Below are 13246 nucleotides of genomic sequence, written 5' to 3'. Positions count from 1 at the left end.
AAATGTCTCAAAGGTGGACAAATATAATTTACTCCGCAAAATACAGGGATTGTTTTGTTTTTTTTTTGGCTGAAAACTAGAACTGTGCCATGGGCGAATGGCATACTCTGACACTGAGCTGCCTCCCAAGGTGTGCCTGTCCCTTTCTGTTGGTTAGAGAGATAATTTAAACAACTGAATTGGAGTCCCTGTTAGGCTACAGAAGTCAGGGGTTGGCAGAATCAGGGCTGTTCCCTAAGGAAAGGCCAGCTAGGCTGGGAGGGGCTTTCCAGGGTGGGCAGTAATTGCTAAGTAGGATATAGCAATGATTTATAACAAGGCATTTCTAAACTATAGGGTAATACCTCAACCTTGGCTGGACCATTTGTCCTCTCTTGGAAGCCTGAGTTACTAGGTAGCCACACCATCCACATACACATGCATTTAGCACATAAAAGAATAGATACCTATTGCTTATCAAATAGACAATTCTAGCCAAGGATCTGTCTAACATACACCCACCTGAATCTGAACATTTCTAATTAAGAAAACAGTAAACAACCTTATTTTTCTCATGCATTTTAACTCAGCCCAGGACAGCAAAACTGTTTTGCTTTGCTAATTTATGCTCCCATGATATCCTACTCTGTTTTCTGTTTTTCATATTTTAACATTATGTTGTTCTCTTTTCTCTCTCCCTCCCTCTCCTCCAGCTGTGATGTGTCACAGTGGTATGCTTTATCATCAGTGCTCTTCTTTTTGTAAACACTCCTGTGCTTCACTTTCTATGGCAAATATCTGTGGTGATGACTGTGTAGAAGGATGTAATTGCCCTGATGGGAAATATTTTGAAGAGTCGGTCAACTTTTGTGTATCAATGTAAGTCATAAGAAAATAGCAAGGACAGTTTCTTATTTCCAACAAGATTTAAAGTAGTTTCTCTACCATTTCCCTCAAGTTGCAGACTGACTAAACAGCATAACAAGCAGTATGCAAAGGTTTTATATTCTTTTGTACTAATCAATAGTGGGGCTTCATCTGCTGCTGTGTGTTCAGCCATCTTCTGCTTTCTCTTCAGAGAAGAGTGGTGAAACTTTTAACTCAGTGGAAGCATTTTCACATTAGCACCTTCTTTTTAATGCTTAAGGACAAATAAGAAGGAACCTACACCGTAGCAATCCATACATTCAGGGGTAGGATGGAGAGAGGTGGCCAGGAGTTTTTTTCTGTGTCTCAGTTCAAATTCCTTCATCTAAATGGAAGAAAATTGTCACTGTAAGGAAATAGTTTTTGTACATTGTGTACCAGAATTTTACAGCTTTCTGACGTGGGGAGTTACTGAGTTCAGGTTCTGAATTAAAAACTGGAAGGAATATTTATATGAATTCCAAGATTACACAGGGTTCTTGCTGTTCATTTTGACGTATGTTTTGGAAAGACCAGTAAAGTTCATACTGTAGGCAAAAGGCTGTTTCAGACTATTAAAGAGTGTGAGGTAACTTAGCATTCCCATAATTTTGCATGGTTTTCTGTTGCTGCTTCTATCCCATCTGGCTCTTATCACAGACAGAGTAATGGATTTAGCTATGATAATCCTTTTGTCCCATGATTTTGATATTACTTTGAGTGAGAATTACATGTTACCAGTCTACTCCCATAACTGGGAAGAAAAATCTCCTTTCTGTAAGACTAATAATGCACTGAAACAGCAAATAAATAATATGGAGATTGAGGAAAATACTGGCTTTGAAGATGGTAATTTTGCCACTGACTTCAATACAAAGTGACATCTTTTATGTTTTACCTTTAGGACTATATTGTAAACATGAAGATTGAGTTAATGAATTGTAAGAGTTGCTTATTATAATAGCTTGATAAAGGGATTGTTTTAAATCCCATTTCATCTTGCTTTTGCATCTATGTGCATAAATACTATTTTAACAGATCTGCCTGTCATTGTCATTACGAGGGCAAAGCCCTCCATCCTGGAGAAATCCTCCCTACACCAACAGGGACCTGGTAAGTTTGAGTCCCAAGAGTTTTATCTTCCATGTATCACAGTTTGGAAGCCCTGAGAATTTTTCTCTTATAGGATGAAGGTTTATTGTATTGAGAGTTTATTTTTGTTCCACACTTAGTAAAAGGGAACCTAATATAAATCAGATTATGTATTGGCTTGTTTCAGCAACAGGTTATCTGTTATGTTTCTATAACAGGTTATAGAAAATTCTGTAAGCCAGGGCCTAAGAGTATCTCAAAACACACATAGAGACTGCAGTCCTGTCCTTAGACCTGTGGACATTATGATACCAATATGAGGCTGGTTTCTGAAGAATACACAATGTGTTTCTATTTTGGGAAGTGTTTCAAACAAAGGCTTGCAGGGAACTATATTTGTGTTATTTTATATTATTAACTCATGGTGGAATCCTGACCTCAATGGAACAAGTGAGAAAATCTCTGAAGTTTCCTAGTTAAACTTGTTCATTTTACAAGACAGGCTCTCAAACTGCTGATTTAAAATCACAACTGTGACTTGACTGTCAACCTTCTTTTAGAGGTCTTATGTATTAGAGTTGATATAACTGGAGCCTGGTAACCACGTAGCTCAAGAGGTGCAAGTAGGGACTTAATTTTTGTGCCATTGCAATGAATCTGCAATGCTCTGGGCTTTTTTGCATGTTTTTTCTTAAGGGAAAGAGAAAATCACCTAGCTCTGTGTTACCACAGGTCAGCAAAAGTTAGGCAATTAAAGAGTACATAAGCACTTTTGTGAGTCTGGGGCCTCACTACAGATCAGCAGTTAGAAAACACCAACAAAATGTTGATCAGAACTCATGGTTTTGGATTTTAAATCTCCTTTTCCTACTGATTTCCGTGGGATAAATTGGGTTAAGTTTTATTTTTAAATTTTTTTTTAACATTGTGGCTATAAATAATATCCCCCTTGAATAAAGATGGGTTTACTTTTCTTTTCCAGTCAGTGTTTGAATGGAACAGTGAAATGTATTGAAACCACTACAGAAAATACAGGTAATTTATAGTCTTGTCCCATATAAAGCTGTTCAGAGAAAGTTTTTGACTAGTCATTTGGTTTTATCTTCTCATGTATTTTCATTATGAGATTCTTAATATCATGACACATATATAAAATAGGATTTTAGGAACACAAGCTGTCTTGTTTTTTTCTTTTACTTTTTTTCTGTACCACATATTATACTAAGTCACTTGGGAAATTAAGTAAATAATTATATGTGAAGTGTAAGTCAATATTCTCTAATGGGAATATGTATAGTTAGGCTCACTACCCCTGATTAGGAAGCCTTAAGATCTTAATTTCTAGAAAGTAAATTTTTAATAAATTTCTAATAAAGTTAGAAGATATTTCAGTACACTAAAAATCATGCCACTTCTAAAAATCCTGTCTACCTAGGGCATAATGACTCCATCTTTCAGAATGAGCAGTGTATCAGACCTAGGGTGCATAGATCTGATGCTTAATAATAGGTCTGTAGGTTTTGGGATTTTTTTTGGTTGGTTGGTTGGTTTGTTTTTACACTAAAACATATTAGTTTTATATCTCTGTAATTCAAATGCAGCTATAGGCTTTTATTCAGATTGCATTCTTTTGTGTACTGTAAATGTAGGCTAACCATGCATTAAAATAAATAGATTGTGAACAACAACAACAACAACAACAAAAAAAACCAAACCCCAAACCAACAAGCAAAACCAAAAAACCCACAAACAAAAAACCCCCCCAAAAACTTTTGGAGTAAAAGAGCAGTTATCTCACTTAACCTGCATTTTGCATTTGAAGTTCACATATGCCCTGAAGGAAAAATCTACTATGACTGCAGATCTCCTGTGCCTGGATTACCAGCAGCGGGTGCAAACTGTGGGATCTCTTGTGCCAACCTTGCCATGAACTTCTCCTGTGTCCCTTCACCACCCTGTGCAAGTGGCTGCATTTGCCCTCCTGGGTAAGCCTTAAGAGAACAACCTGGAGCACCAGACTTACAGATATTTTTTACAGTTTAACTCTGCTTTTTTCTGTCTTTTTCTTGTTTAGATTCCAGTGGTATCACACCTCCAATTTTGAAGCTATTGTTCTATAAATTTCTGCAGACATACAGACACAATTAAAAGCTGCCACCCTTTCTTTTGTCCCTGAGAGCCCTTTTCTCCTTCCTCTGGCTGTGAGGCTCCATGCTATGATGCTTCCTCAGTTGGAGTCCCACAGTTTCTCCACCCTGAGGCCATGATTCTGCTATCCCATGGGATACCCAGCTTGCTATCAGTCCCAGTCTGATTAGCTGGTTTTTGGGCCTCTCTGGATAGTAGATGATTTCCACCACTTGCACAATACAGCTTATTTGAGTACAGAAGGAAATGTGACAAAAATTGTAATGCAAATCAGTGTTACTGCTTTACTGCCCAAGTAATTGTCTTCCAGTATTGTTGCCCGGTGTGGGGGGTGGATCCTGCTCTCTTTCCCTTCATTCTCTCTGTTCTTCTGTACTCAAGCAAAGTTTTTGGATTCTCAGCTCATGTATTTGGATTTTTCACTCAGAAGCAGTCAGTCACAGTCAAATAAAAGTATAAAATCTAAAAGCATTTTTTGCAGTTTCTGTCAGGATCTATCACTTCCTTCATTTTCATTCTCTCCCATGATACCTGCTGTGTGTGCTTTCACGTTTGAAGAGTCAAATGTGTTGTGCAAATTTGACCTCAGGTGGAGTATTTTCTCAACATTTGATTTTATTTCGTTGTATGTGTAGCAAATGGTCCAACAGTGCACAAATTTGAACATAATGAGACTGCCACGATTCCTGTTCCAGCAGCTTATGATGACTGGTGAAGGACAGATTTCAGGCATAGCTATTTAAGATTTCATTGGTTGTTCTTTTCCTTGTATTCTTTACTCCACTGTAACCTTTATCTTAACTGAGGACTTAGTTTTGAAGATGCTCCGGTTGGCCTAGTTTGTTCTCAAGCTGGATGCAATGGCATGAGCTTTGCCTTTTTGGACCCTACTCCCAAGTTTTTCAGTTTAAAGCCTGTGCAAGAAATGTTCCTCTTAAAGTGTTTTACATTTTCTATGGTTAAAATTCTTGCATGACAGCTTGTAGTTCTTTTAATCAGTAATTAAAGAGGTAAAAAAGAATAAGCAGCACTGAAAGTGCTTATGAAAGTTTTCTATGAAAATTAAATAGAATCACTCAAAATTTCATTAGGATATGAGCTGAGAATGACAGTAAATTCGTCACCCAAAGAAACACTGAAAGTCAGCCCAGCACTGAGCTGGATATATAAGAGGATATCTTGAATTACAGAAGTACAGAAGAGAAGTATAGAAAGGAACTTCAGGGGGCTAAGTTGCTCTTCTGCCCTTAAGTAGCATCACCAGTACCTGTGTTACTCATGGGAGATATTTAACCTCTGTTAAGAGACCGAAGCCAAGTGTTCTACTGCTTTCCTATCTTTAAAATTTTTTCCGAACACTTGACTCTTTTACTTAAAACCAAATAATCTCTGATGAACAACCAGTTATGCAGAGAAGAAAACTTTAATCTTTGTATTCCTTTTAACTTCAAGTAAAGTAATCTCAAGGTTGTACTTGGAAAATGCATCTGTCTACTCTCAACCCTGTGTTGCAATGATAACTGTGGGAATTCCTCCCCTAAAGAGCAGCACTGAGAGTGTCAGTTACAATTTGTTTTTTTTTAAATCAGTGTTGCTAAGAAGGAAATGAGATTGTTAAAAAAAAAAAATTAAAAAATGGTTAACCATATCTCTGGATTGCATACTCATGATGTGATTTGCCACTTTTTGTATTAAATGCCACTCTCTTGTCTTAACCTTGTTAGCTGTTTCCACTTCCCAGAGGGAGGCAGGTAACCTCCACCACCACTCTTCATAAACTGTGTTTCTTTTGTCCTGCTAACTCTGCAACAGCTGCTGCCATAGCCCAGCCCAGTGTCCTGATTTCAGAGCAGAGGCTGCTTTCCTGGGCCAGGAGGATGAGAGGGAAGGGCAGCCCAGCTGCAGGCTCAGCAGTGTGTAACACATAGATGCTCTGCAGTTTGCAGGGAGGAGTACCCACACTTACTTGTGCTTTTGCACAAGAGCTGCTGCCCTGCACCAACATTCCCCATTCAGGGTAGAAGGAGAGATGCACCTGTGAGCTTTGTGAGGTCTCCATCTCTGCACAGCAGAAATCATTTGACTCGGACAGCTTTTTTTGCCTCTGAAACACTTTTCCTTGGCTGGATGGCAGGCTGGTTGTCTTGGCAGGGTTTAAAATAATGCACTAGATATTCAGTTTGCATTGATCTATCTACTTGTGAATTTATGATTTCATCTTAATAATTCTTTTCTTTTGAAGGCTGGCTGAGCATAGAGGGAAATGTTACATTCCTGACAGTTGTCCGTGCACTTGGAAAGACAGGGAATTTCTGTCAGGAGAAGTGATAGCTACACCATGTTACACCTGGTGAGTGATGTGCAGTTTGCCTCATCTGTCTACCCACAAGGGGGAATCTATACAGAAAACACATTGAACACACTGAAAATCAAAAATGTATGTGTTTTTTTAATAGATATGCTATGTCTTTTATTAGGCTTACTAATAGACTTGATAGAGTAGGCAAACTTCTGAGGCAGTGCTGTTTCTGGTCTGAAAAGGAAATGAAAAATAATTCAAGTTAAGAACCAGCCAAGAACAAGTGCTTGATTCCATAGGTATCAGTTAATCTCTGAAATAAAAGATATTTGGCATTTAGGAGAATAGAATATCATGAAAGAAAATCAAGGAGAAAATAAAGAAACTATAGGTATGATGGTTGTAAATATTCTTGGGGAGCTGGACTGTTTGCAATGTGAGTTGCTACTTAGTACAAGCAACTGTGTAGAAAAAAGACAGGCAGTAGTTAAAAAAAAAAAAAAAAAAAACCAAAATCATTAGAATTAGAAAATAAGCTAGCTCCCAGCACCTTTTTTAAGGCTTCCTACCTGAATCCTGCTGATTGAAAACTTTTTTTATCCATTATAATTTGATAGCCATAACAGCTATCTTTAGTTAAGCATATATAAAAAAGTTGGCATGGTAGTTTTTAATCAGTTAAAAACATCACTGGAACATCAACTGATCTTATATATTTACACAAGCAAAACCAGAGGCTGTCAGTACAGAGGCTTCATACAAATTTATGTAAATAACTGAATATAGCTGATGGGAAAAATAATCCTGCAAAATCCTGCAAAAAATTTCTCATACCCATTGCATACTTTCTGGTGCCCTTTTGCATTCAATATGTGCAATTTACATCTCAGAAAATCCATCAACACTACTTAAGAAAGACTGTAACACTGGTGTGTTATGACTGAGCATGTTGTGATACTGTGTCTTACCTGGACTGGAGGCAGTGGTGGAAATATTTACATTAGTCATAAAAATGTTAAGATTTTGTGTTCGCATATTATTAATTTGTATTTTATGTATATGCTGATGGCAAAATGCTCAGCAGTTTTCTGCCATAGAGCCACCAATTCCTTCCAAAGCAATCCAAAGAACAGCTCCCTGTTTCCAAGCTGGACTATTCTTCCTTTCACGAAATTCTGCGTGACTTGATATCAAGAGCCCAATCAAGTTTTTATTGAAAGTATAAAGCAAATTACCCTGCTGTGAAAAGACACTGATGGTTAATTTTCCTTACAGTGTTTGTCGAAGAGGGATATTCAATTGCACCAGTTACCCCTGTCCTGCTGTCTGCACTATTTATGGGGATCGGCATTATTACACCTTTGATGGACTGGAGTATGATTATGTCAGTGACTGCCAAGCTTACCTGCTCAAGGTAGGATTGTTCATACAATTCATGTGTCCTGTGAGAGGCCATGTGTTTTAAACATAAGGGGATGATCTGTACAAACGTTAAGAAAGCAGGTCTGGAACAGTTGTGTTATATAAGACTTATAAGACTCTATAAGTGACTTTTTGTACTCACTCATTTGAAAATGTACATGGATGTGGCCTTGTGTATCTATGTGGTCTAGAGAATAATACAGACTATTTTTCTCTTCTACCTTAAGCATGCTTTCACCACAATGAGCAAAAAATGACACTACAGAAACTGTTCCAGAACTAGGTATAACCTACAGATTTATTTAATAATCATCCTGAAACTCAGCCTAACAGAAGGTTAAGGAGGACCTCTGAGGCTTCTAAGGATCCCTCTTGAAAGTGATCTGCATCAGATAGGGAGTGGAAGTATATAATAATGTCAGACACTGATTTCATAATTCAAACAGTGAAATCCTTCATTGAGGTTGTCTGGCAGCTACATGTTAATCTGTCACATAACACACATTTACAGTACATTGCTAGCATTTTTTGTTTAAAAATACCATTACTGACATATAGAAATATATTCTATTACTAACAACACTATTGTTTAGTATCATTGTTGTTATTGGCTAAGAGCCTATCTTCTTGGTTACAGTAATGTGTTTAGAAGAACTTTCATTTTCAGTCAACCCTAACACTAAGAAAACACATAGTTTCTCAGCAAAGACTACTGCAAAGAGCTATTCCATGTATGCTTTAGTAATGTATTTGTAGCTGTGTTTGGTTTCAGATTTTTTTTTAAGAGGGAATTTTGATAAAGATAGTAAAAATACCTCATAGCAAACTCATGGCATGTATCATATTGTCCCATAAAAGAGCTCTTACTCTTAGAAGCATATGAACCTTTGCACAAACCTTCCTTCTTTAAGATACAAAAATAGGAATTACTTTACCTGTAAAATTGTCTTACCTGCATGAGCAGGTGGAAAAGTGCAGAGAATTAAGTGTCTTAATTCTTACAGCATGCAGACAGAAAGGTGTGTAAGACATAAATCTGTGCTGCTTTTTCAAACTTGAAATGTTTTGCTTCTACAATCCAATGTCACCTGCCACTCTACTACATCAGAATGTACCTATTTGGAAAAAAAAGCATGGGGAATATGTTTAGTCCAAGAATAAAGTTGGCAGCCACCTAGCTAAGGCATGTGGCACACTGCCAACAGGCCTTTCTTCAAGTGAACATGGTTACATAAATGATGAAAATACCTCCCATGTAAATCTGCTTTTCAGACTTGTCAGACTTTTTCAGTTTTTCCAACTATTTTTCCCCCAAACTTACCTGATGTGACAAAGTATGGCCCAATTTTTCTTTTCTCTTTATTATATGGAAAATTTTCATTATCTGTATTAAAGGTCTGTTTATTACAAATTAGGCACTGCATAATTATCTCTGGAATAGATGATTATTTGTGGACTCATTTTTGTCTGTGAAATGTTTAGATAAGTTTTAGGGGGGGGAAAAAAAAAACAAACCCCAAAAAGCCAAAGGATGGGATCATGTGGCAGGTGCCCAAGAGCTTCAAGGGAACAAAAACACAGGAATTATGAGCTATGTGATGTTGATGTGCAATTCAGGAATCAGAGAAAGGGAAGAAGATATAACAAAACTTTTTAAAGAGAATTCATGGCTGATTTTGGCAGGAACAGACCAGTATGTCTGATTTCCATTTGAAGGAAATGAACAGAAATTATTATAAAGAGAAATTACATAATACAGGGGAAAAGTTGAAGAAAATTTTTTTAATATAAATCAATGCATGATGAATCTTCTGAGTTATTTTGTGAAGACAATAAATATGTGGATGATGGTGATCAAGCCAGCCAATTCTATATTCTATGATATTAGATTAAAGACCTTCCAGGGACAGATTTCAACATGTATTTTTAGATTAGTCTCTCATACATTTAGAGTGAAGATTATTTAGGACATGAATTAGAAGTTAGAAGTTAAGAAATAGAAGTAAATGGCCTTTTCTTAGAATGGAACAATCCCAGTGACATCCTGCAGAGATCCATGCTGAGACCTGCATTCAACATTTTCAGTAACAATCTTGAGAAAAAGGTGGTGTGAAGACTGAGCTTCAGTGTGCTGATGGTAAAGACTCAGTGAACAGCTGAAACAAAATCAGACCACCAAAAGGTTCAGATCTTATGGCAGAAAGCACTGCAGGATAAAATGGAGGATGAAATTCAACAATGAAATATGCAAATCAGTGAACAGAAAAAGTAACTGTAACTATGCCACCACAAAGATAGGCACTAAATTAGCTATGACTGTGCAGGAATGGAATTTTATATGAGGAAATATATGAAATGTGTAACTGGCATCTTCCTAGGAATCTGAACATGAGCCAGCAGTGTGCCCAGGTGGCCAAGAAGGCCAATGGCATCCTGGCCAGTGTCAGGAACAGCGTGGCCAGCAGGTCCAGGAAAGGGATTCTGCCCCTGTACTCAGCCCTGGTGAGGCCACACCTCGAGTCCTGTGTCCAGTTCTGGGCCCCTCAGTTCAGGAAGGATATTGAGGTGCTGGAGCAGGTCCAGAGGAGGGCAACCAGGCTGGTGAAGGGACTCGAGCACAGATCCTATGAGGAGAGGCTGAGGGAGCTGGGGCTGTTCAGCCTGGAGAAGAGGAGGCTCAGAGGAGACCTCATCACTCTCTACAACTCCCTGAAAGGAGGGTGTAGCCAGGGGGGGGTTGGTCTCTTTTCCCAGGCAACTCTCAGCAAGACAAGAGGGCACGGTCTCAAGTTGTGCCAGGGGAGGTTTAGGTTGGACATTAGAGAGAATTTCTTTACGGAGAGGGTGATCAGGCATTGGAATGGGCTGCCCAGGGAAGTGGTGGATTCTCCATCCCTGGAGATATTTAAAAAGAGACTGGATGTGGCACTCAGTGCCATGGTCTGGTAACTGCAGCGGTAGTGGATCAAGGGTTGGACTTGATGATCTCTGAGGTCCCTTCCAACCCAGCCAAATCTATGAGTCTATGATTCTATGATTCTAGGGATAGCCTTGGTGGTAATCCAAAGTGTCATCCATTCTCCTATTTCACATATGCTTTTATTTGCATGTAAAGTTACAGTAGAGTTGTACCACATATTGATGTGGTTAAACTACGTTATAGGCGCAGACATAGTAGCAAGATGAGGCTGCTCTTTTTAAAAATGTGTTGTATTGTTCCTAGGGCAGAGTTTCCATGGCTGTCTCTTTATAATCATTGTACACTATGTTGCCTCCATCAGCAATACCATTCTTAATAGTAATATCAGAATAATACATTCAGTTTACTTGGAGCTACTCTTTGTTCAGGATGTATGTGAGAGACCACTGCCTCTTACAGCCTGTTATCCAAGTAAACAACCCAGATGAAAAGTGGGAAAGCATATGTAGTTGCAGAAGTTTAAATACCTTGGCAGGCACAGCTATGCAGGGCTGTCACCTAAACCATACTACATCTTCTGCAAACCAACATACATGCAGTTTCATAACTAAAATAATGGAGTCATAGACTGGGTTGGGAGGGACATTTCAAGATCAACTTGTTCCATCACCCTTCCATTCCGTGTATATGTGCTATGTGCTTCATGTTCTCTGCCTGTAAGGTGTTACAGAACACCATAGGTCTGAGAGTTGTTAGCACATGATCCATTAACTTAATCATAGCTCACACATAACATAACATAGCTGTTATGAGGCTGATTTTTATGTTGAAGGATAACATGTAAAAGGATCACCAGACACTTGAAATCAAAACAGCTGAAGTGGTTGTAATATTGTATATACAACACTGTAGTACCTTTGTTCTTTCCCTTTTACTAATCTTTTTCCTGGGAGAAGTGGAATACTTTCTTTGAGATATCTTATATAACCTTAAAAGAGAGGTGTTTTAGCAGTGCAATAAGGGGTATCATAACTACAATAAATTCATTTGCACACTAGTTCTTTCTAGACATAGAACTGAGTCCAGGAATTGTAATCTGAATCCCATGTCCCTAGTGGCATGATAATGCACTGTTCCCATCCATGTTACCAGCCCTCCCTGTTTGTTTTGGCTGTTAGCCTCCCTAAATGTGATCTATCTGAAAAGCTCTTTAATTTGTCACTGGATTGGGCTGTACCAAACAAAGAAGTCATCCTTACCTTTCACTGCATTTTTAATAGGGACTTCTTGTGCTCTTATGAGAACAAATCAAGCATCAACTTTCAGTCAATTATGGAACTTCAAACTTTGCTTTCAACATCAGTATCATCTGTCAGGCCTTTTTGTTTAAGGTGACAGTAGGTGTATAAAAAGGCCCTTTATAACTACTTCAACAGATATATCCAGCGATCAGAAAATTACCAAAAAGATTTAATACAGCAGTCAAGAAAATTAGGGTGGTACTGCCTCATGAAATGATAAGTTAATACTTTAAAAGGAATTGGGATTTATATCAGACACTGAGAGGTCTCTGAATGGAAAACCGACATTCATAGGGAAGATACCAGTATTGGTTTCTAACATTTTAAAACCTCAGTAATTTCAAATAAAAGAAAAGAAAAATCTTAGCAGACCAAATCATTCAAGCGTTATCAGTGTAGATCATGTAAAAACTTTGTTTTACCATATCTGCATACTGATGAATTTAAGCCAATTGATTTCTTAATTAAAGATATTTAAGTAGCTTACTTCCATATTCTTGCTTATGTTCAGTCTTTGGTGAGGCTACATTCTTTCACTGATAAAATGGTCTTGTACTCTATTTCTTCTATTTCTTCTATTTCATAGACTTTTGCTTTAATAGTAAAATTGCTGTCTTTCTATCACACATTGACCTTTTCCTACCTTTGTGGTGGTTTTCCATCCTGCAGTTCAGTGTGTTTATTAAGGCTTGTAGGCTCAGAACTGTTTGAGCCCCTCAGACTTTATTTTCAGACTTCTCCTTCACCTTCAGATTTTCTCTGATTAGAGGGAGCCTCTAAAGCAAGAATTTGGAGTGACAGAATCAGAATATACTTACATGAGAGAAAGCTCTGTTGTAATGCTTATTCACCCTAAAAAAACCAACCATCAAGAAACACACTTAAGTTCTGGTTTATGATGCTTTTATTAGTGCTTAATACAGCAGCTGACTGATGCACTGATAGACTCTTACCTGTTACTTGCTTGTACATTTATCTTGCTGGTAACTTTGTTAAATGATGACTGGGCATAAGCTGGAGCAATCTCACAGAAAGTAATAGTTTCTGTTACTCATTTGTCACATCTGAGGAGGCAGAAATAGCCCAGTTCCCTTTATCAAATATCTGTCATTTTTGTGCAGCTTTTTTCAACACCATTTGTGACAGGTAGCCAGTGTGTAGATCCATGAATCTGGCAAA

General features: G+C 37.9%; 1 protein-coding gene across 1 annotated transcript in view; it reads left to right on the top strand.

Annotated features, from left to right (window-relative positions):
- OTOGL (otogelin like) overlaps positions 1-13246 on the top strand; it is a 96767-nt gene that overhangs the window by 27871 nt on the left and 55650 nt on the right. Inside the window, 6 exon segments of the mRNA XM_071766079.1 lie at positions 693-858; positions 1924-1998; positions 2960-3012; positions 3800-3962; positions 6368-6475; positions 7700-7838. Coding sequence (XP_071622180.1) covers positions 693-858; positions 1924-1998; positions 2960-3012; positions 3800-3962; positions 6368-6475; positions 7700-7838 — 704 coding nt within the window.

This window comes from Heliangelus exortis, chromosome 1 (assembly GCF_036169615.1).
Source record: "Heliangelus exortis chromosome 1, bHelExo1.hap1, whole genome shotgun sequence".
Classification (NCBI taxonomy): Eukaryota; Metazoa; Chordata; class Aves; order Apodiformes; family Trochilidae; genus Heliangelus; species Heliangelus exortis.
This window is presented reverse-complemented; position numbering and strand designations above follow the sequence as displayed.